The sequence below is a fragment of the Rhinolophus ferrumequinum genome, chromosome 2, assembly GCF_004115265.2.
Source record: "Rhinolophus ferrumequinum isolate MPI-CBG mRhiFer1 chromosome 2, mRhiFer1_v1.p, whole genome shotgun sequence".
NCBI classification, from domain to species: Eukaryota; Metazoa; Chordata; class Mammalia; order Chiroptera; family Rhinolophidae; genus Rhinolophus; species Rhinolophus ferrumequinum.
This window is the reverse complement of record NC_046285.1, coordinates 24,567,382-24,591,020: the sequence shown is the minus strand read 5'-3', so window position 1 is coordinate 24,591,020 and position 23,639 is coordinate 24,567,382. Positions and strand designations below refer to the sequence as shown.

The following is a 23,639-nucleotide window of genomic DNA, read 5'->3' as shown; positions in this document are numbered from 1 at the left end:
TTTGTTGTGCCAAGGAATGTCTGGCTTTTCAGTGTTATTTTAGTGTGTGCAGAGCTTTCGTCTAGGATGGCATTAGCCATCCAAGCCAACTATAGGAACTGAAACTGGTGACCCTTGCTAGCCCATGAAATGAAATTGGCAATATTAATACGTTTGGCTGGATTCAAAATTATATATGTCTTTTTGTATTAGTTTTCTATTGCTGTGTAACAATGAACACAAACTTAGCATCTTAAAACAAAACAATTTATTATCTCATGGTTTTGTAAGTCAGAAGTCCAGGCACAAGTCCAGGGACATGCTCAGGGTCTCCCAAGGCTAAATAAAATCAAGAGGTCCACCAGGGCTGAGGTCTCATCTAAAGCTCTTCCAAGCTCATTGACTGTTGGCAGAATTCAGTTTCTCTTTCTGAGGCCTCCCACCAATCCCATCGTGTGGCTGTCTCCACAACATGGCGGTTTGCTTCTAAAAGGTCAGCAAGAGGCATCTGTTGGCTGCTTCTTGTCTCTTCTACTTCTGATATCTGAACCTGGCTGCCCGAGTAGGTTGAGTCCCGAGGGCAAGGTGTCTGTGCCTCGGGGAGCTGGAAGAAGATGCATGGAGCATCTTCTTTACAGGCTTCCTGGGATACAGCCAGAGTTTCTCACTACTGCTTCACACTGCTAGACGTTCTCAGGTTACAACCTGCAGCCAGCAGCAGCCTCATAACTCACAGCAGCCCGTTTCTCAGTAGCCCACACACTTTGGGCATGGCCCACATAACCAGCCGACGGTCTCCGCGTGTCTCCTCCGCTCCAGCCCTGTTTCCACGCCAACTGCCTCAACCCATCTCCGTTCTGTCCCCTAAAATGGCCGGACCCCTTTATACCATTCAGAGACAAAAGAGGCGCACAGCCAAGGTGCTTACACAAGCATATACACAAACAACATCTTCAGGATGGCTGGTGCTTGCGTGACATTCCATCTTATCGGACCGGTGGACTGGTCAGGGTCAGCCGCTAGCCAGGGGAGGGAGCCTGACCAATATTATTGTCCCTATACTCCACCCCTTCAGGGTTCCTCACTGGCCAGTCTGTCTGTTTAGGCTGGGACCTGCATCTCTGGCCTCTTGGACAGCAGGGCACTACTCTCCCTTGTGGTAGCCACTTGGCCACCCCCTCTGACATCACTGTACCTCATGGGTTAAACCAGCCCCCCCATGGGGCTACCAGGCCTAATCTAGGGATCCTATAAGATCCACTTGCCTTTGAGTGAGGGTCACCCTCCCTCACATAACCTATCGTATCTCCCAGGAGAGCTTCCGCCTGAACTCAGATGGCACAGTCGTGGCAGGTATCTGCTACCTCATGTCGTTTTAAGAGCAGCTCCCTATTTTTGTTCACTTGTCGCATGGTCCTGTTTTCAGTGTGCTGTAATGTTTTATGTAGCCAATGGGCCACATCAGTGGCGGGGGCCTGTTCCAACCACCAGACCCGTACTAATGTGTCTGCTCTAGCATTGTCTGGGGATGTTAAAGGGGAGTGAACTGTGACATGCAAGAGCGTTACCTCTTTTTTCTGTCTTAGGTCCCAGAGATCTTGTCACATGGTTTGACCCCATGCTGTGTCCTATCAAGTCCTATCAACCACACATGTGGGGAGCCACAACGTTAGGCTCTGGAACACCACCCAGCTGTCTGTACAAATAACCAGAGGTCTGGGCTCATGGCCGATTATCATGCCACTGGCTATTCTGGCCCACCCCAGTATCAAACCAAATGGTATCTGGTTTGGACGGTACACCAATAGCTGTCCAAACGACAGCGGCTCCCTTGCTGGAGCCATTAGTATACCGGGTATCTTTAGGTACTGGGGGGCTGTCCCTCCCCAGAGATTGAGGGCTCCAAGTCTTCCCCCCCTAGGTAGAGTACTCGGCACAGCATGGGCTACAAGCTCCACAGGCCCTAGGACCTGTTGTAGCTTTGTGCTCAAAGGGCTTGAAGCTACGTTGAAGAGGATGGTGGTCTGTGCCACCCCCACTCTGGGTCTTTGGGTCCAAGCATGGACCCACCCCTGGAGGGGACTGGGTGTATAAACCAACTCTCATGCCATCCCTGTGATGGCTTTTGTGGCCACCAAAGCTGTGTGCACAGCAGCCAACTATTTTTCTATCAAGGAGTAGCGGCAACCGGAGATGCTCTTACCGTTGCCAGAGGCCCCAACTGTACGCCTCTTGGGTTATGTGAACATCAAGTTCAAACAGGCGACGAGGGTCTACTACTTGCCAAGCCTGTGCCTGCTGCACTGTCCGTCTTGTGGCAATAAACTCTTGTTCTATAGTCTCTGTCCAATCCCATGAGACACATTTTGTTTTTACCATGGAATACAAGAGCCTTGTTATCTGTGCTAGATGGAATATAAACACCCACCAATACCCCAGTAGACCTAAATCTGTCTGCAGTTGGGAGACCTTAGTTGGCCAGGGAAATGTCTGTATCTTATCAATAACAGCTTCAGGTATGACCTTTGTCTTACCTGACCACAAAACACCCAAAAACTTGATGGATAAGCCAGGGCCTTGGACCTTTTCCTTGTTCACTGCCCAGCTACATGACTTCAGGTGGTGGAGAAGAGAGGGAACTGCTTGCTCTAAATCTGAAAGAGAATCAGATGTTAGTAAAACATCATCAACACAGTGAAACAGGGCAACAGATCCCTTTGTACCAAATCCTGGGCTATAAGCCCATGGCAAACATCGTCAGATCTACTATATAGTAGCACAGTCCCAGGTGAACAGTCAAGCAGTCCATCACATCATGGATTGCAGGCACTGCAGTGTGTAAAGTCCACAGTCATTTGCCAGGTTCCATCTTGCTTCTTGACAGGCCATACCAGGGAATTAAAGGGCTGTGCGTTGGCCTCACAATATGTGCCTTCTCTAGTTCCAAAATCGTGCGGCCAATCTCCTCCTGTCCCCGCGGCAGGTGGTACTGTTGCACTGTAACTACGCACCAGGGTTGTGGCAACACTTGAGGAGGTTGATGAACATGCCCACGTATCACCTCTTTTACCACCCGGATCCGGAGGCAGAACTCTGACCGACGTCTGTAAGCTGAGGCCATGTAGCACATCTACTCCTAGAATGTATTTCAGGATGGGGAAGACATACACCACGTAGGTACGGAGGGGGGGCGGGTGGGGGGAAGGAGAGGGGTTGGGGGGAGCCTTCCTATACTCAGTGGTAAGAAAACAGCTTTTACCGTCACAGTCTTTTCCCTGTAGCCATCAAGGTAGATTGTTGGTGTGGGGAACAGTTTTGTGTTTTTATGAATAAGACTAGTCTGTGTCGGTGTCTGTCAACTAGGGACAAAACCCTCTGTACATTAGAAGGGGACCAATGTATGGACAGTTTCATGTGGGGCCTCCAGTCCCCACTCGTCCCCTCTGACTGGGTACCTTGGTCCCTGCCCCAGTCAAACTGGAAGGAGCCGGCCTCAGGGACAGATGTATCGTCACAGAGGCTAGCTTTTCCATTTCATGCGCCAGCTGCCTCAGCCCATCTCTGTCCTGTCTCCTAAATGGCTGGACCCCTTTATACCCTACAAAGACAAAAGAGGCATACAGCCAAGGTGCTTACATAAGCATATACACAAACAACATTTTCAGGATGGATGGTGCTTGTGTGACATTCCATCTTATTGGACCGGTGGGCTGGTCAGGGGGAGGGAGCCCGACCAATTTTATTGTCCCTACACTGGCATACAAGGCTCATGATCCGGAGGCTTCCAGATCTTTTCCTTCCCTTCTCAAAGAGGGTCATTCTCTGTCCTCTCTACCCTGTGGTCTTTTCACATGTGAGTCCTCATGTTTGGAAGACTCTTCCTTTGATTGTCCCCACCCCCCACAACCATCCTAGGTGATCTGACTCAATGTTCCTCGAACTTTAGGGTATTTTATGAGATTTTGTTCCTCTTTTTTAAAGAGTCATGGATTGGTGTGTGATAAAGTGTTCTAGGATATTTATTTCCCCATTTATATTAAAGGATGATTTAGCACATAATTTTCTCAATTGTTATTTTCTAATATTTTAAATATATTTGGGGATTCTTTGTTTTTTGTTTTTGTTTTTTTACTCTTTTGCTTTATTGGTTATTTTGTTCAAGGAATAAACTGAAATACCCTGCCTTATCCAAGCATACTTTTGCTTTCAATCAAGCCCTCTGGTTTTTAGAATGAATGAAGGAGCAAATTAGCAGCACATAATTGAATAACCTGTTACAGGCATTAGTTTAAACTCTTCACAATCTCATAATAGTTAGGATAAGTATGCTATGGAGTAATAATACTTTAAGCCACAAATCTCCAAATTAATCTCCAAATTACCAAATCTTAGTAGTTTAACAAAATAAGAGTTTATTTCTCAATCATGTAAAGTCCAGTGTGGTTTGTGTACATCTCTTTCATCTTTAGTTATACTACCTGGTACACATGGCTGCCAATGTCCCTGCAAGAAGAGAGCAATAGAGGACATGTACTTGTTATTAACTGTCTTGACGTGGAAGTGACCAGATTCATTTCTGCCTTGGTTCAAATAGTGCCATCTCAAGGAAGCACATGAATATTTGGTCAGCATTGTCTCTGTTACAAACATTTTTCTTCTAAGGTTAAGATTACAGTTTCTTCCTCAAAGAGAAGTGCAAATATTTATTGCCTACCATGTTTCCCTGAAAATAAAACCTAGCTAGACAATCAGCTCTAATGCATCTTTTGGAGCAAAAATTAATATAAGTATATTTAAGTATATTTAATATACTATATAAAATATAGTATTTTTACTATAATATAAGACCAGGTCTAATAAAACATAATATAATATAATACAATATAATATAATATAATATAATATGATATAATATAATATGATATAATATAATAATGCTGGGTCTTATATTAATTTTTGCTCCAAAAGATGCGTTAGAGCTGATGGTCCGGCTAGGTCTTATTTTCGGGGAAACATGATATTTAAACTTCGGTAATATATATTACAAAGTGTGAGATTATTAGCTACGTGAATAAAATTTGTGACAGAGAGAGGGCATAATTAACTATGCTTATTAACATATCAGCTGGTGACGTAGTAGAATGCCATTGAGTTGGCTGTTATTGTAGCAGGGAGAAAAAATATATGGTAATAGCTGGTACTGAAATTATTTCTATGGTGAGAACTGCTATTATTTTAGAAATTACCTTGAAAAATGGCTTTAGGTTTAGAAAGTTAAGTTCTGAAAACATATTCTATAACTTTGCTATTCAGTGTAGTCCATGGACCAGCAGCAGTAGTACCTGGGAGCTTATTAGAAATGAAGTATCTCTGGCCCCACCCCATGTATTTTAACAAGACTCTCAGGTAACTCCTGTGCACACTTGAAGTTTGAATCATTGTGGTCTATAAGGAGATAGCAGGGAAGATAGATTAATGGTTCTAAGAAGTGAACAGATTGCACAGGAGGCAGTAGGGGACAACCAGGCAGAGAGAAGAGGAAAGGATGTCAGAGAAGGGAGAAAGGAAGTGAACCACATGGCAGAGAACACAGCTTGTGTGGAAGGTCTCCCATCAGAAATTATTAGATGAGAGGCGGACTAAAGATTTTTAGGAGCTGGCATTTCTAGGATTCAACCTGCAATTTTAGAAGTTGCTTTAATATAAAGTGCAGCCATTCCCACCTTGCCCCTGCCGCCTGCCTCCAGTGTTTCTTCAGAAGGGGTTGATTTCCACATTTAAGTTGATTAAAAACAGAGAGAAGAGGATTGTGAGATGAAGAGTTCAGTGAAAGCTAAGAGAGGAAGCCAATAGTGACCACAAAAACCGCAGCTCCAAACGAATGCGGATGTCTTAAAATTTTACCAGATATGGGTTTGGCATTTCAGGTCACCATTCAGGGACTCAAAAAGGCAGGATGACAACTGACGTTAGCAAAACTATATTATCTTTAAATTGTTAAGTTTTGGTTGAGGGTAATGCTTTGCTAAGCTAAAAGAAAAAAACACTTTGGTGCTGCAAAAACAAAAAAAAATACATCTTAACTCTTGTTCTAGGGTGATACAAATTTTTTAATCAAAATATTTCTGTTTTATTTTACAATTGCTGGGAAATATATATAATTATAATAATTTGGGGGCCTGGACAATAATTCATTTTTATTAAAATGAAATTGAAATATATTGGTTATATAACTCTAAATTTTAGTTGTACATTAGTTAATTTGATACATTTATATGTTGCAATATGGTTTCCATTAAGAATTCAATAATTTTAAATAAAAATATACTCTGTATAAAAGGTATAAGCTTTCAATTATAAAATAAATAAGACCTGGAGATGCAATGTACAGCGTGGTGACCATAGTTCATAATAATGTATTGTATATTCGAATGTTAAGAATGTAGAACTTAAAAGTTCTCATTCATTACACACAAAAATTTGTAACTATATGGGAGATGGATGTGAACTAGACTTATTGTGGTGGTCATTTCACGATATATACATATAGCAAATCAGGTCGTACACCTGAAACAAATATAATGTTAAATGTCAATTATATCTCAGTAAAAAAAAAAAAAAATCCTCGCATAACAAAAAGGAGTCAAAGGAAATAAAATAACATTTTAATAGTGTCTTTAGAAAGTAGAGTTATGATGCATTTTATTACTTGTTTACTTTTTTGGTTTAAAAAATGTAATAAATTTTTATTAACTCTAGTGTGGAGAAAACTTCTTTATTTAAGAGGTTTATTTATATTACATTGTTCTAAATATAGAAATTTAATCCTCCAAGCTTATGGGGAAGTAAAATACGTATAATTTATCTAAATAGATTCTGAGTATTTCTACAAATGAGTAAATGAATAGGAACCAGTTCTCACTAGTTCTAGGCCATCAGTATAAATGTTTATAGTCCTCGTCCATTTTTTTGGAATGAATTTTAAAAAGACGTGTTCAATAACAATGGCTTTTAAATTTTCATGAAAGTGGTAAAATTGTAACTTCCTTCATTTATATGATCTTTTCCATCTTTCAAAATGGCACATTTAGCATTTTTCCATTGGGTTTCACAGCAATTCTGTGGTGCATCTTCCCAAGTTTAGGAAAGTGTTATCTTGACTCTACCTCCATCTAAAGTTATTACGCCCTCTTTTTCTTCCTTGTCTCAACTGAGCTTCTTGAAGAAATAGTTTATTCTGGAGGGCTCTATTTCCTCTCACTGGTATTGGTGACAGAATATTTATGGTCATCCTATTGTTAAACCAGTTATCTTCTATGTCTTTAATTACGTACCTTGATTACCTTTGGAGTCATGTTCTATATGTTTCTCTTGTCCTTCTCTTTCATGCTGTACAGATTTTAACTCTCATCCTACATACTAGTAATTATTATTAATAAATTATTTCCAACATTTGACACTGTTGAAATTTATCTTTTTGAAATATAATAAGCATTATAGTCTTTAATTTTTTTTCCTCTCTCTACGTATGTGTTACTGATTATGCTTCTGTTGTTTTGATGACCTCTGCTTTTCCTTAAATATTAGTGTTTCCTGAGTTTCCCTTTTGACATTCTATCCATATTGGTCAGCAGTTTAAACCACTAGCCATATTCTACTGATTCCCTAACATTTTTAAACCATTCAGGTAATCTGTGATTAATATAATCTAATTTGGGAATACAGACATATGCTAAGAAGAAGAAAAAAAGAAAAAAAAAAGGCATATGAAGTCCTACTAGCCAGAGACCAATATAACATTTTGCTTTATATTCTTCTAAGCTCCTTTGTCTTCATATATACATTTTTAGAAATTAAAATATATAAATGAAAGAATGGAATTATGCTCTATATTTTATTTTTAACTTATTTCACCCAAAAATATGATTGTTTTCATATCAATAAATTAAAATCTATGTCACACTTTAAAATAGATTAATAATTTTCTTTATGTTTATCATAATGTATGTCCAAACCATATTTTTGTGCATTTAGATTATTTCCAGTGTTTTGCTTATATCAGTAACATTGTGATGCATATATTCATATATATTCCTTTGCATATGTCCATGTTCATTTCCTTAGGCTAATTTCCTAGAAATAGGATTATTAGCTGAATGTCTAAATAGTGTGCCTATTTTGAAGGTTTTGGATACATATTGTTAGCATTCTCCCTGAAATCTGCTTTTAAAAGTAGATTTTAAGAGTGCCTAATTCTTCTCATCTTTGCCAACATTGGATATTAACTTCTTTTTAAATTTTTGTCAGTGCAATGGGGCGGGGGAAGGGTGACATTTTTGGAGTGGGGAGGATAATTCATTCTGTTTTTCAGTTCACCCATTAACTTTTTATTTCAAAATCATATTTTAGTTCTCTACTTTTCCTTTGTCATAGCAGCCTGCTTTTGTTTTATGGATGCCAGATCCTCTTAATTTATTTAGGATATTAGTTATACATTTTTTTAAAGTTATCTTCTATGTCTTCAATTACGTACCTTGATTACCTTTGGAGTCATGTTCTATCTGTTTCTCTTGTCCTTCTCTTTCATGCTGTTAATTTTATGCAAATATCTGTTCATTTTTGGCTGTTAGCTCATATTTTTTAAATATAGCCCTAAGCTGATTAGATAGACTAGGTAGCTAGCTAGCATGTGGTTCTTCTGTGGTTGTTTAGGTTAGTTTCCCTAACAGGACGTTTTATGGACTGGGAAAACTGCTATCAGTCCTAGTTGAGGGGCAGGTGTGCCAGTAGCCAGGCTTCTCTTTAGGAGCTTATTTGGGAATTGGGCAGGATCAATTGCCAAAGTAAGGAGGGCATTACTCTTTGATAATAATCTTTTGAGTTGCTCTACCAGCTCTCTCCCACACTGTACTGAGATGAGGCTTGGAGTGACTGGAAGTTCTGCTTGTCTTTGTCATCCCAATTCCATACATGGATCCTTCCCAAGCAATATCTCTCTGATCTATAGGGAGCAGATTTCAGGTTTTATTTTAATGGCTAAACTCATGGTCTTTATCTTCTGTAAATGAATGGAGTTGTATAAATTAATCTGATGCTTATTCTTACTATTAGTTGATTCTGGAGCTTCTTTGGTGCTAGTTTTTTAAAAATTGCATCATACTATGTCTAAGTTGGTTTTCTTTTCACTCATTTGGTTTGGCACTCAGTAGACCCTCTTTACGTGAAAACTGGTATTTCTCATCAGTTCTGGAAAATTGTCTGCCTTTACTTATATGATAATTCCTTCCTTCCATATGATCTATTCTCTTTTTAGAAATCCTCTGGAATTGGTTCTTTATGACTTTGACTGTCATGTTTTCTGTCTCTTTGAAATTTTGCTCTTGGTTTCAGGAAATGTCTTTAGCTTCTTCGTTTCTTTCTTCTTTCTTCTTTCTTTCTTTCTTTCTTTCTTTCTTTCTTTCTTTCTTCTTTCTTTCTTTCTTTCTTTCTTTCTTCTTCTTTCTTTCTTTCTTTCTTCTTTCTTCTTTATCTCTCTCTCTCTTTCTCTCTCTCTCTCTCTCTCCTTCCTTCCTTCCTTCTTTCTTTCTTTTTTTCTTTCAACCCTTCTATTTTGACAATCATATTGTAAATTTCTCGAAGTATTTTTTCTTTGATTTTACTTTGTTTCATGGGGGCATTGTCTTCTTAAGTAGCTATTAGGATATTCATTAGCTTTTTAAAAGTTTTGAAGTTCTTTTCTGTGAATCACCTCTTTTTTCTCATGTCAGTTTTCTTTGTCATGCTGCTGGTAGCTGTTAATTTTGTCTTCCATATTTCTGATGATTCTTGGTTATCTCTTTTTATTTAAGCAATAGTACTGGATTGATTTTAGGTGACTTGTGAGGGTTTCTTCTGCTGTTTTATATATTGATCTGTAGTCCCACTAGTCTTCTAAATGGGAGAGTTAGCAGGTAGCTCTGTGTATACACATTGTTTGATTCATTTACACAATTAATGTTTACTGGGCTCATTCGGAGTATACTGCCTCGTGTACATTGGGGTGCACTGGGAAAGCAGTGCTGTGTGTGTTTGCTGGACTTTCAGATCAATCCCCCTGCTTCTAATTGCCTTTCTCCCACTCTCCCGCGAGCTGTATTATAAATTTTCTGAGGCTAATTTCCAAAAGGCAAAAAACATTCTTACTTTCATTTTGTCTCTGTGTGTATATTTTGGGTCAAGGCTTCCTCTCCTTTGTTTTATTCATCAACAGGTTTTTCACTAGCTTTTCAGCTTGGAGAATTGGCTGAAATCACTTATCTAACAAAAGTTTGCTTTCACTGATAGAACAAAATACCACGGACTACGTGGATTAAAGGACATAAATTTATTTTCTCAAAGTTCTGGAGGCTGGAAAGTCCAAGAGCAAGGTTCTGGCAGATTCGGTTTCTAGTGAGGGTTCTCTTCCTAGCTTATAGATGCTGCTTCGTAGTCTTCGCATGGCCTTTCCTGGGATTGTGCATGCATGTGTGGAGAGAGGGGTAGTCGGAGAGAGAGGGAGAACTCTCTGTCTTCTTATAAGAACACTAACCCAGTGGGATCAGGGCCCCACCCTTAATTACTTACTTAGAGAGTCCCATCTCCAAAATACAGTCACACTGGGGATTATAGCTTCCACTTATGAATTTGGGGGAGATACACACATTTAGCCCATAATGACTTGCAACTAAAACACAAATGCTTATTTTATTATTTTCATTACTATGAAAGAGGACAAGTTGGTTTTATACTTTGTCTGTGGTTACTTCTTTTTTTCAAGTGGGCCTGAGTTTCTATATGTTAAATGCACCATTCCTTATTACTTGTTTTATTTTCCTTCTTTTCCCTGACTCCTTATCCCAGTAATTTTCTCTCCTTTCCTTAATAAGTTATAATTTTATTCCATTGGTACTAAGGCTGTGTTTACAGAGTTTTGGAATGTCAACAGGGAGTTCTGAGAGGCTAGCAAAAATTGTATGGAATTAGAAACATCTACTCAATGATATACCAGTGTTCCACGTAATTTCATTTCCACATCAGCACTTTTTAAAAAAATAAATAATAGCCTAAGAGTCAAAAGGGAAGCCAATGAGATCTAGAGTCTTTGTAAACCTCCAAGCACACTTCAAACTTGCTTATTGGGGAGATCTGGGAGATAATGCAGGAAACGGAATATTGCAGAATTAGGCCAGCTCTTTCATTGTTGCCTTTAAAAATGTCCAGGAACAGTTTGCCTGTTGCTTTTCCAAACATAAATACAGACACAGGCCAGTGAACTAATAATATTAATTGATGCCATCCTAAAAAAATAGGTCAAATAGAACAGAAAACAAAACATTTCCTGTGCTGTAACCTCTTGGTACATGACGTCAAAATCAGATGGTATTTTGGTATCCTAGTGTGTAGGAGATAAAAAAAGACAAGGAAAACTGTGTGTGAATATCTTCCTGCACGTCATAAAAGAGACCACCCACTATAGTCTCAGGAAGTATAGCCAGTTGGCAATGTACTAGTCCAGAGAAGAAAAGAGAGGACTATAGAAAATTCCTCTTCATACCTCACCAAAATCTGAACTCTGATGAAGTATAGTATTTTATCAGTCACTGACAGCAAACAAGTCAAATACAAGAAGTGGTCAACGTCATTTTTTTTCTGGGTAATAAGCTTCCTGTTCTATCTTTTGGGTAGAAATATTTGTTGTTTTGAAAGGAATAAGTAACATGGACTGCTTTCTCTGTCTACGGTTAAATCAGTTTTAATCTTGCAGAGACAATGGCACAGTGTTTGATGTCTTCTACTTTTTTTTTCCCTAGAGGCTGTAAATTAGAGTTGTAATTATACCTTGGAGTAAGAAGAGGCTCATTTCACTTCTGTTATGGCTAAACACTTCGCGCATTGTTTCCCTATTTATTCATTGATCTATTCCGGATCGGAGATCAATGGTCACAGATTTTTTAATGTCACCAATAGCTTTCCTATTTCTAAATCAACATGAGTCATCAGCCCTTCTAAGCCAAATGTTTTAGAACTCACTTTAATATGTGCAGTATGTAGTTCCCAGATGATTTCCTCTTTTTCTTTCCTGGATTTAAATCCTTATCCAGACCGATCTCTTATGATCTTTGACTCTCTTAAAGTCAGCCTATTTATTGCTCACTCCTGAAGGACAGGCATAGTTCTCCTTTAGAGAATACTTTTAACATTTTTTTAATCCTTATCATAATAATAAGAGACGAATCAGTTGTTTAGCAACGTAGTCCTCAATGTGAAACAAAATGTGAAATTTAGAGAAAAGCAAGGGTAATAGCTTTCTTTAAAAAAGAAAAACTTAAAAAAATAATTTAAGGATAGCATACATACAGACATAGCATTTCTTTCTGAAGGCTAATACAAACTTTTCTGAAAGTTCATAATAATTCTATAGGATGATGAATGCCTAATTAAAAATTAGTCTTTAGGTTTTTCTTAATCTTTGCAACCTTCACTTTTTTTAATATCCCTCCTCAATTGGAAATCTTCTGTAATAGAAATAGTTATGAAAAAGCTGAAAGATTTTATAGTTAATGTGACAATTTAAAATAAAATTTGTAATATATGGCTATATGTTTTCCTAGCATTATTAACTGAATTCTACTTTTTTTTCAGGCTTTGATTAAGGAAAACATACTGTTCAACAGTTGAGACATGAGACACAATTATATCTCTAAGTATTATCTAGTTGTTTTATTTATATTTTGAAAGCCATTTTCCCTGACCTGGTCCCACACTGAAGCAGAAACAAAAATTCTAACACTCTGCCAACCCAAATGCTAGCCACAGATTCTCTCCTTAGACACCTTCTTTTAGGGGCAGTTTTTCATTTTTGGGCTGCATCAAATGAGAAGGGCCTGGGGAAAGGAGAGACAGAAAACAAAATTTAAAAAGGCATGAGCTTTTGGAGGGAGGATTTTTTGAATCATCTTTCTAAAGGACAAGCGAGCAGAATGGAAGAGATTCAGAGGATGAGCTGTCCTAACGCTTGGGCCTCCTCCATGTGCTACCTCATTCTCATCTGACTGATCAGTTTTGGGCAACCTGTAGACCAGTGGTTCTGACCTGCCAGAACAAAGCAAGACAACTAAGTGGGAAAGGGGCCTGAAGAAAGGATCTTGACTAAGGTCGAACTGAAGTGAACAGTGGAGGAATTTTCCTGTGAGTAGAGGCAATACTAACTCCACTATCCTTATTACAGGTGCTTCAGTGAAGTATCAATAATAAATTTCTTTTTTGGACATAAGGCAATGGAACATATGCTGAAAAAAAAACACTAAGATTTGCCCACACTGAAAATCTTGAAGGGGACACGTGAAGGCTGTGAAGACTTCAAAAGGGAATTTCAAAAGAGAATTTCAGTTAGTGTTTGAATAATTGTTATGTGATTGACATAACTGTTCAACCTGCTGTGGTCACTGTTTTGAAGCAGGGATGACTGATATGAGTTAAAAAAACAAGCAGATTCAGTCATGCTTCTAATCTTGAATGACTCATAACTAAACATTATAACCTAAAATTTTGAATCTGAATGTAACACTTTTCAAGCAACATAGTTGGGTTTTCACAAGGACTTTCTTGAAAAACTTCTTAATCTAAAGAAGTGAAACAAATGATTAGAGACAGTGTGGTAATGCAAAAATAGAACAGGTTTTGGAGGCAGGCTTGGTTGGCTCTGTTCTCAGCTGTGTGAACTTGGTAAAATTGAACTCAACTTCCCTGAGTTTTAGTTCATGTGTAAAATGGGAAAATTACTCTCTACTTAGAACAGCTGTGATTAGAATTAAAGGCGATCACGCAAAAATAGCATTTACCTGCTAATGTGCCATGGCTATTATTATGATAAATAACGGAACTTATTAGACATTCCTGCAGGCCCAGTAAGTGAATGTTTTGGGACAGATAGATTTTGAACCAGCTGTTAAAAGCACTTCTAACCACATATTTGTCTCATCCCACAGTTCTGTAGTTCTTACTAGTTTGGATCTGTTGTGTCTTGTTTATATCTTTTTGACAAGGAATAGTAGACTCCTACAAAAGCACACTCTGTTAAATGGATCGGTTTATTTTAAAAAGGACAGTGAATGTCTTATTTAAGATATCAAACGTGTCCACTTCACAACCACATAATTTCTTTTTTTTAAAAATTAAGTACATTGTGAGCATTTGAGTGACAGACTACACAGAAGAAAGAGCAGAGGGCTAGGAGGATAGATATATGTAAATTCTTGTTGCATTAGCACTACTTTATAGCTCTGTGACTTTGGGCAAATCATGTAACCTCTCTCCGCTCCAATGTCTTCAATAAGAAAATGGGGATGATAATTCTATGCTGTAATGTATTTCATTATTTATCTGAGGATCAAATGAAATAACTAACATACACTTTGAAAATTATTAAATACCATGCCAATTTGAAGGCTTATTGGGTTGAACCCAGAGGAAATAAAACATAAACATTCAAATTTAGATAAAATTAGCTTTTTTGTGTTGTTAGCTGCATGATCCTTTAGGTCAGAGGTGTAACAATTTTCCTTTTTAATATTCCTCTCATCAGTCGACTCAGAAACTTCTGCCTGTTTTCTGAGAAACATCAAATAGATGTTTGCAGGTCTGAGCATTGAAATGTCTGTGATCTAAGTCATACTTTTGCTATTTTTCAGCATTATAACATAGGGCAAGTATCTTTCATGTTCTTTACCGGATTTGCATCATCTCTGAAATCATGGAGGTTATTGTGTTTCCTTCTAGTTTTATAAACTTATGTGAGCATTCCTTTAAACCACAGCCATGGTTCTCCTTGTACATCTGAAAGCTTCCTCTTTCACAAACACGAATATAATATGTGTTATTATACCTGGTCTGTGTCCTGCAGTGGGGTTGGGGGCGGTCCTTGTAGGGAAAGAGAGATTCTTTTTTTTTAACTTTAAAAAAAATTAATATTACATTTAATAACTATCATTGATTAAAAGCTAATTCTGTGCCAGACTTTACAGAGTTATATATATTTATATCTCACAGAATGAATATACATACATATATTTATTTATTTATTTTTTATTAGTTTCAGTTATACAGAACAACATAGTGATCAGATACTTACATAACTTAGAAAGTGACAACCCCAGTAAGTCAACTACCCTACCCGACACTGTACAGTTTGTTATTAGATTATTGACTATATTTCCCATGCTGCACTACACATCCCCGTGACCATTTTAAAAAAACTATAGTTGACATTCAATATTTTAAGTTAGTTTCAGATGCGCAACATAGTAGTTAGACATTTATGTAATTTATGAAGTGATCCCCCAATAAATCTAGTACCCATCTGTAACTATACATAGTTCTTACAATACTACTGACTATATTCCTCAGACTGTACTTTACATCTCTGTGACTCTCCTGTAACTACAAATTTGTACTCCTTAATCCCTTCACCTTTCTCACCTACCACCTACCCGTCTTCCCATCTAGTAACCATCATTTTGTTTTCTGTATCTATGGATCTGTTTCTGTTTTGTTTGTTTGTTTATTTTCTTCTTTGGATTCCACATGAAAGTAAGATCATATGGTATTTTTCTTTCTCAGTCTGATTTATTTCACTAAGCATAATACCGTCTGGGTTTATCCATGTCGTCGCAAATGGTAATATTTTTCTTTTTTATGGCAGACTAGTATTCCATTGTTTATATGTACCACAATGTGTTTATCTAATCGCCTCCTGATGGGCATTTCAGTTGTTCCGTATCTTGGCTATTGTAAACAGCACTGCAGTGAACATAGGGCTGCATTATCTTTTTGAATTAGTGTTTTGGATTTCTTTGGATAAATACCCAGGAGTGTAATTCCTGGGTCATAAGGTAGCTAGCTCTATTTGTAATTTTTTGAGGAACCTCCATTCTGTTTTCCATAGCGGTTTCACCAATTTGCAATCCCACCAATAGTACACAAGCGTTCCCTTTTCTCCACATCCTTGCCAGCACTTGTTGTTTGTTGATTTATTGATGATGACCATCCTGACAGGTGTGAGGTGATATCTCATTGTGGTTTTAATTTGCATTTCTCTGATGATTAGTAATGTTGAACATTTTTTATATGTCTATTGGCCATCTGCATGTCCTGGGAAAGAGATATTCTTAAATGTCAATATTCTGTCAGGAAGAAATGCCAAAGAGTTATGTTTACGGTTTGTTTCCTAAGTGCATTTGACCTTGATATTTTTTTTAGTATTGAATTAGTGTATTCATCTTTCAAAGGAAGTGTTATTGTTTTCCCCAGAAAGACTCATGTATTTGCTTTGAAGTTCAGAAGGGCCGAGTTTTTGCTATATTTATTATAAAGTAGCATGCTTAAAACTACTTCAAATAAATGAGATAATTGCAAACGTCAAACTCTTTCATGGTTGATGGGGCTGCCATTTATCAGTGAGTAATATACTTGGTAGGTAGCATGCTCATAGAATGGCATCTTTAGATACACACAGCCTTGATTTAATCTTTACCTTAATGAGCATTGATAAAGATGATAAAAGACAGAGTTAAAAATATAATCCAACACTATTTATTTAGTTAGTTATCACTTTTAAACTTCTATTTGGCAACTAAGAGAGATAAAGTAACATTACTTAGTTAACTTTTGAAAGATGTTTAATTATTCAGCTAATAACTTTGGTGATTGTTGATTAATTAATCGTTTGCTTTTTTTCTTCTTTCTATTGTAAACTTTGAGTATTTATTTCATATTAACAGTTAATAAGAGAAATAAGAGAAAAATAAATTTAGCTATTTATATTACTTTCTCATCTCAGTGAAAGAAGTCTTTGTGTCTAAAATCAGGACTTAAAAAGTTTTTTATAGATTTTATTTGTGCTTTGAAAATTTTTCATTCAAAATTATGTTCTGTTCATATATTAAAATAAACACCTAAACCAAACTTTATACTCTGTTTTTTTTTTCCAAATATAATTGCAATTAGCAGTTTGAGTGTGTTTTCACTCTTTTCTGTATATTTGTCCACATAATATTTACATCTCTACAAATTTGACTGATATATATAGGATTATACTTTAGGTGTGGCAGTCCACAATTTCCATTTTTAAACTTAATATATCTTGGAGATCTTCAGTGCAAAAGTTATCTTCCTTCTTTGTAATAGCTGCTTATCATTCTCTGGTACAGATATATTTTATAGCTTATGTTTTCATTCCCTTCTTGATATTTAGGTTGTTTTTAAATTTTTTTGGTATTGCAATCTTTCAATGAACATTTTATGCATTGCATTTTCCAGCAGAAGTGTGTATCTGTAGCACATACTTAGGGCAAAATTGTTAAGTTGAAGAGTGTATGCACATGCTGTAAATTTTCAGGTACTACCAATATACCTTCCAATAATGTTTACCAGGTTATATTCCCACCACCAATGTACAAGAATACTTGGTTCCTTTTATCTTCACCAATACTTGACATTATCAGTCTTTTAAATTTTTGCAAATTGAATAGGCAAAAATCGAATTATTTTCTTAAATTTGTATTGAACATCTTTTCATATGTTTATTGCCCATGTAATTTTTCTCTGTAGTGATGTGTATATGATTTTATTTATATTGTTTTGTTTATATTTTATTTATACTATTTAAATTATTTTGTATTTAATCTTGTATATATTCTTGTACTGGTTGGCTTTTGTTGTTTTATTTTTTTTAATTTGCAAATTTGCTCATAATTTCTGAATGTAATTTTTTCTATTCTATATGATACAGATATTTTCCTCCAACCTGTTGCTTTATGTTGAATTTTGTTATATAATTTTTGTTATTGTTCAACTATTTAAAAATTTTTATGTAGTTGAAGTTACCAGTTTTTTAATTTGCCCTGTTTTTTCTTAGATATTCTATATAGTGATTCCATTAAAAATTTTTATGTAATTAATAAAATAAATGTTATAGTAACAAATCTGAAAAAGTAATGTATGAGTCATTTTTAATTATATTAATAAATTTTTTGAGAAAAGTTGGGCAAACTTATACATCCGTATTGATCTGTCACAATAATGAATAACATTAGTTAATTAGTTAAGTTCCACAAATTAACAATAATTTTGTCAAAACTGATCTTCACATATTCAAATGCCACAGATAGTATTGCCTGGTTTTTTAATCTTGGCTCATATTTGGTGAAAGAACATGTTTTATTAATTTTAATTATGGAAATTTTTAAATGAAAACAGATATACCAAAAATAACAGTTGAGGTGGTGAGAAGTGGTCATATCTCCTATAAATGTTGAAGAGAAAGCTGAGAGAATTTACGATGATGTAGAATTGGAATATGAGGGGGAAGAAGGAGGAATGGAGGATTATTTCAAGATTTTTTGCATACCTAGAAGTTACCATCAGCTGGGAGGCTTCAAATGGACCCATTCAGATGGAGTGAGGAAATTAAACGTTCAAACATGTGCGCCATGTTTGAGATTTTTATTGGTCATTCAGGTACAGATGTCCAGTCGCCAATTGGACATACCATCTGAAGTGAGGAGGGAGGCTAGAGATGGATGTTTAATGTATTATTACGATACAGCCGTGAAAGAGGATGAGATCATCAAAGGAGTGAATGTTGGTAGAGAATAAGACCAAGAAATAAATAGCCAATATTAAGAGGTCAGCAAAAGGAGATGAGTAGGGCCTGGCCCATGAGATGTAAAAATAATGAAAAAAGTCTGATGACTTGTAAACCAGGTTAAAATACTGTATCCAGGAAGCAATAATCAACACTGTCAAGTGTTACTGGCAGGTCATGTAAGATGAGGACTGATAATTAACCATTAGAATTAGTATTGTGACCTTGGTAAGAACAACATGATGGAGTCATGGATTGGTGTGAGTATATGAAAGAGTGGGAGGAGAGGATGTGGGGACATAAATATAGACAACTGTACCATGGGGAGCAAAGAATTGGGTGCATTTCTGATAGGATTCAAATGCCCTTCATTAGAGGATGAAGAAGGTCACAGAGGGCATGATAGGATTAGTCCCCGTGGATCCAAGAGCCTTCTTTATGGTCTTCCTTTTGCCACGAATTTTTATTTTACTGTTTGTATGAATAATTAAGTCTGTTAACCTATCAAGTATCTTTTCAATAGCTGATTGGACTATTCTCCTGCATGTCTGTATGTCCTCAGTGATCATGGAAACTTTCCATTAAAATTGAGAAAGTTTATTTCTCTAGCTTTAAAGATGGCATGGCTATGACTTTTGACATAGTTGTTTCAGCATGATGCTATTTCCAAACTAGTTTTAAAGTAAACAGTAAATATTGCCTGGTATGTTTGACCTCAAGCAGAAACTTGATTAATTTGTGTAGATCATTATACAAGTGCTGTAGCTGCACACCAAACCTACTTTTTGAGTTGTTAACCAAAGTGCTATTATCTACATTTTCTTCTCAGTTCAGCCATACTGATTTTAAATGCCGTACAATTTACAGGCAGAAAATAGTTTTAATTCTCATTGCTTAACAAAATAATATATTTTAGGTGGAGATATGAAAGATTTATTCATATACACTTATATTTTTCTTCAGTTTTGTCAAAGCAACATGCTTCACAAGTCCTGGTTAGGAAACGTCGGGCAAACAGTCTGTTTGAAGAAACCAAAAAGGGCAATCTTGAAAGAGAATGCATCGAAGAACTGTGCAGTAAAGAAGAAGCTAGGGAGGTCTTTGAAAATAACCCTGAAACGGTAAGAATTCATGAAAATTCATGTTAGCACACCTAGACATACAGTTACAGATGGAACATTTCTAGCTTCAGTCTTTGTTCCCTTGTGTTCCTTTTTAAAGTTAGTGATTGTGTATATCACGTTGCACATGAAACCACTGAAGCATTTCAGGAGGTAGTACCTTCAAAGGACGGTGTGCTTGTTAGGAAGACACTATTGCCAAAAGCAATGTGCTTTGACCAAACTGTAATTCAGTTATACCTCAGTATTATCAAGTAGCATAGACCTCATGGTTTGTAAATCCTTTCTCCCAACCAGAATTTGGTAGTATTGGGTGAGGGGGAAAGCCTTCTCAAGTATAGAATGCTTGTGTGTGAGCATGCACACACCCACATGATTGCATTGTTATCACTATACTTCATTGAATCTCTCCATTGGCATCTTTAAGGCTTTAATCTAGAGTTCGTACATAATGATTAGTCAGGGAATGCTTACTGAAGAATTCATTCAGTACTGTGTTCCCCAAGTATACTTTCATTTATTCCATAAACCCTTGGGAAGTTTCCTGAGCCATTTTATATCTTCAGTCATCCCTGGGGTTAGAATTTATATCTTTAGTGTAGAAATGTTTCCAAGTTAATTTTAAAATGTCTAATCATAAAGACCCCAAAATATCATACAGGAATATGGGGCCCTTAGACCTTATCTTTAGTCTTTTTATTTCCTAGGGGAGGATATTCTCTGACATGTTCTACAGGTAGCAGGAGAATAAACAATGCCTCTAAGAATTAGGGTTAGGGTGACATTGAGAAGTGAGGTTTGATAACCTTCACGGTTACCTCAGATATTTTTTCCTGAGATGAACGATATAACCAAAAGGAAATAAGGGAGAAAACATATAAAAAGTATCTCCTTTACCTCTGCTATGGCTTTAAGACAATGAAACTAGGTAAGAGATAATGAGAAAACCATTTCTCTAGTTAGAGAACTTGTCGAAGACAGTAATAACTTGAGTTCTCTTGTGTTACCACCGCCAACTCTAATAGGTTCAAAGGGAATTTTTTCCAAGGTAACTCAAAGATTCATTTTTAATACTCTCTGGAATTGAATTAAAATATTTCTCTCAGTGTTGTTGCTTTTGTGGATAAGCAATAATTAGCAAGACAAGAATATTTTATTCCACACAATACAGCAGAGTGTTCTTATTTTGTAGGAAATAGACACACACACACACACATTTATTTTTATCATGGAAATTTAAATATATAATAGAGAGAACAATATTATAAATTCCAATATACTTCTTCCCACTTTGACGATGATCAACAATCTGCCATACTTCTTTTACCTATTCTTTACCTCACCCACTCTAATTTTTTTTTTTTCTGGAACATTTTAAAGCAAGTCTGCGTGCCTGAGGTATAATATTATTATGTCACCCATAAATACTTGACTATATGTTTCTAACACTGTAGATATGTTCTTATAGCTTAGCCTCTGAGTAGCAAATTGAGAATGAGTTAGAAGACAATAAGGAAGAGAAAGGAAGATAGTGGAGAAGGGAAGTTCATCAATGTGCTTCCTCTCCTCTACTCATTTGACATTGGTTATACTAGCAGAAGAGAAAGACCTGATAGAGAGGGAAAGGAAGAAATGGGAGAAATGAAAGGAAAAAAACCAACATTTGGTTCTTTTCACTTCTCTCCTTTCCCAACCGCTCTCTATCCACATCCCTAACACCCTAGATCACATTCCCAATCTCTAACCTATCGTTTACCTCCCCATTGTCCTTAATATATTCCTTTCAACATCACGACATCTCTTTTTGAACCCATTCATTGTTGCTTATCCTCCTGGCTTTTGGTCTGTTGAAGACAACACTACTGTGTGAAATACTTGGTGGGAGATCCCATCCTTATAAACTAGTAGGTAAGTGTTGTGCAGGTTTATATTGAGAGGAGGAAGCGGTGAGGACTTTGACGCTGTACTGGATGAAGTTATGTTTTGTATAGGAATACCTTTTCGTGTAGAATACTGGTCATTCATGAGGTGTTTTTGTGCTATTAATATTACACAGATATATTATGGCTTACGAGGGCATTTATGAACTAGCCTGGGAACCCACTGTACTATTAAAAATCATTTTTGACATTTCATTCCTTAGTCCAAATTCTGATTTACAGACTAGCTTTTGGTACATAACCAATTACTGTATTTTGCCGTGTATGATGTGCACTTTCTTGCCCAAATTTGTAAGAGAAAAATAAGGATGTGCATTGTATGTGGGTAGTACTAATTCTGTATCTATATAAATGTTTTTAATTCTTTTATTTATGCTTATGATTCAAAAGTATAGCTCTAGAAATCAATAATGATATTCGTATGCAAAATAATACCCTGGAATACAATAATCGGTTTTGTTGAACTAACAATGAACTTGCAATGACGAAGAGTTCTTGGCCTTCTATTATGCGTCAATATCATAAATTTGTTACAAGTACACAAAATTTCTTGTACCTTTTATCTGTTCTTGTGTTTTGTAGTTTTTTGTTATATAAAATTTCTTGTACCATAAATGTTAAAAAATAAATGAAAAATTCCTTTATAATACAAAAAACAAGCACCTTAATGTAAACAAATAAAATTTTGAATTAAAAAAGTAAAACAAAAGATTTTTTCCCCTGCAAGTTTAGGCCAAAAATGTGGGTGCACATTATACACAAGAGCACATTATACATGGCAAAATGCAGTAATAAGTAAGGTATTACGTGTACCTGTGATGCTGAAAGAAAAATGTCTACTTCAATTCACTTCAGATGATGTCAGAGTTATTCAACATTGAACCTGGTGTGTGTAATTAGCATGACATGAAATCTGTCAAATGGGTATGTAATCATTATGGAAAAATTAATGGATTTACAAAAAAGGGGCACATATTATTACACTGAATAGCTTCATTAGAACCTGTTTTTAGATTGGAAGCTTTTGAAGCATGATTTAATTGATCAATATTGACTTAAGCCTAAGCATCTTGTTAATGTAACATTATGAGTTATCTACTTCTGGTGTATTTTATTATACCATGTTTCCCTGAAAATAAGACCTAGTTGGACCATCAGCTTTAATGCGTTTTTTGGAGCAAAAATTAATATAAGACCTGGTCTTATTTTAATATAATATTAGACTGGGTCTTATAATAGAGTAGAATAGAATAGAATAGAATAGAATAGAATAGAATAGAATAGAATAGAATAGAATAGAATAGAATGTAAGACCAGGTCCTATATTAATTTTTGCTCCAAAAGATGCATCAGAGCTGATGGTCCAGCTAGGTCTTATTTTCAGGGAAACATGGTAGAAAAAAAGGTTATAATATAGAAATTACAGTTACATGGAATTTATTTGCATCTTTAAAATAAAAAAATTAAAAATTGTTTTAACACTATAGTGAAATATGAAATACTAAGATATTTTTTCTTTTCTTTCTTTCTAGGAATATTTTTATCCAAAATATTTAGGTAAGTTCAAAATATTTCAGTCATATAATCTTAGAAATGGAAGAGAGCTTAGATGTGATAAAGTCCAACCCTTCACCCACGTATTTCATCCAATAGAATGTCGTTATCCTTTGGAGTAAGATCTCATTCTAAATGCAGTATTGCTGGGGCTTTTGGGGGGCTTTTGTGTGTGTGTGTTTTGTTTTTTTTTAAGTTATGTAGAAAAATTTGGAATGGTTCTTTAATTACTATGTGGCATTCTAACTTTTAGTCTTTCCAGTTTTGTGTCTCTCATAGAGTCATTGCACTAATGCTTAAGTTAGATTTAGGTCATGGGTTATCTTTTAATGAAAGGAGAAATCTTTGTACTCTCCAGGGCTTGTGGCATAAATAATTATCATT

The 23,639-nt window shown here is 36.1% G+C and overlaps 1 protein-coding gene across 1 annotated transcript in view; it reads left to right on the top strand.

The window, feature by feature from the left end:
• Positions 1-23,639, top strand: part of PROS1 (protein S) — a 68,143-nt gene that overhangs the window by 5,521 nt on the left and 38,983 nt on the right. Inside the window, exons 2-3 of the mRNA XM_033135377.1 lie at positions 19,604-19,761; positions 23,234-23,258. Coding sequence (XP_032991268.1) covers positions 19,604-19,761; positions 23,234-23,258 — 183 coding nt within the window. The remainder of the gene's footprint in view (positions 1-19,603; positions 19,762-23,233; positions 23,259-23,639) is intronic.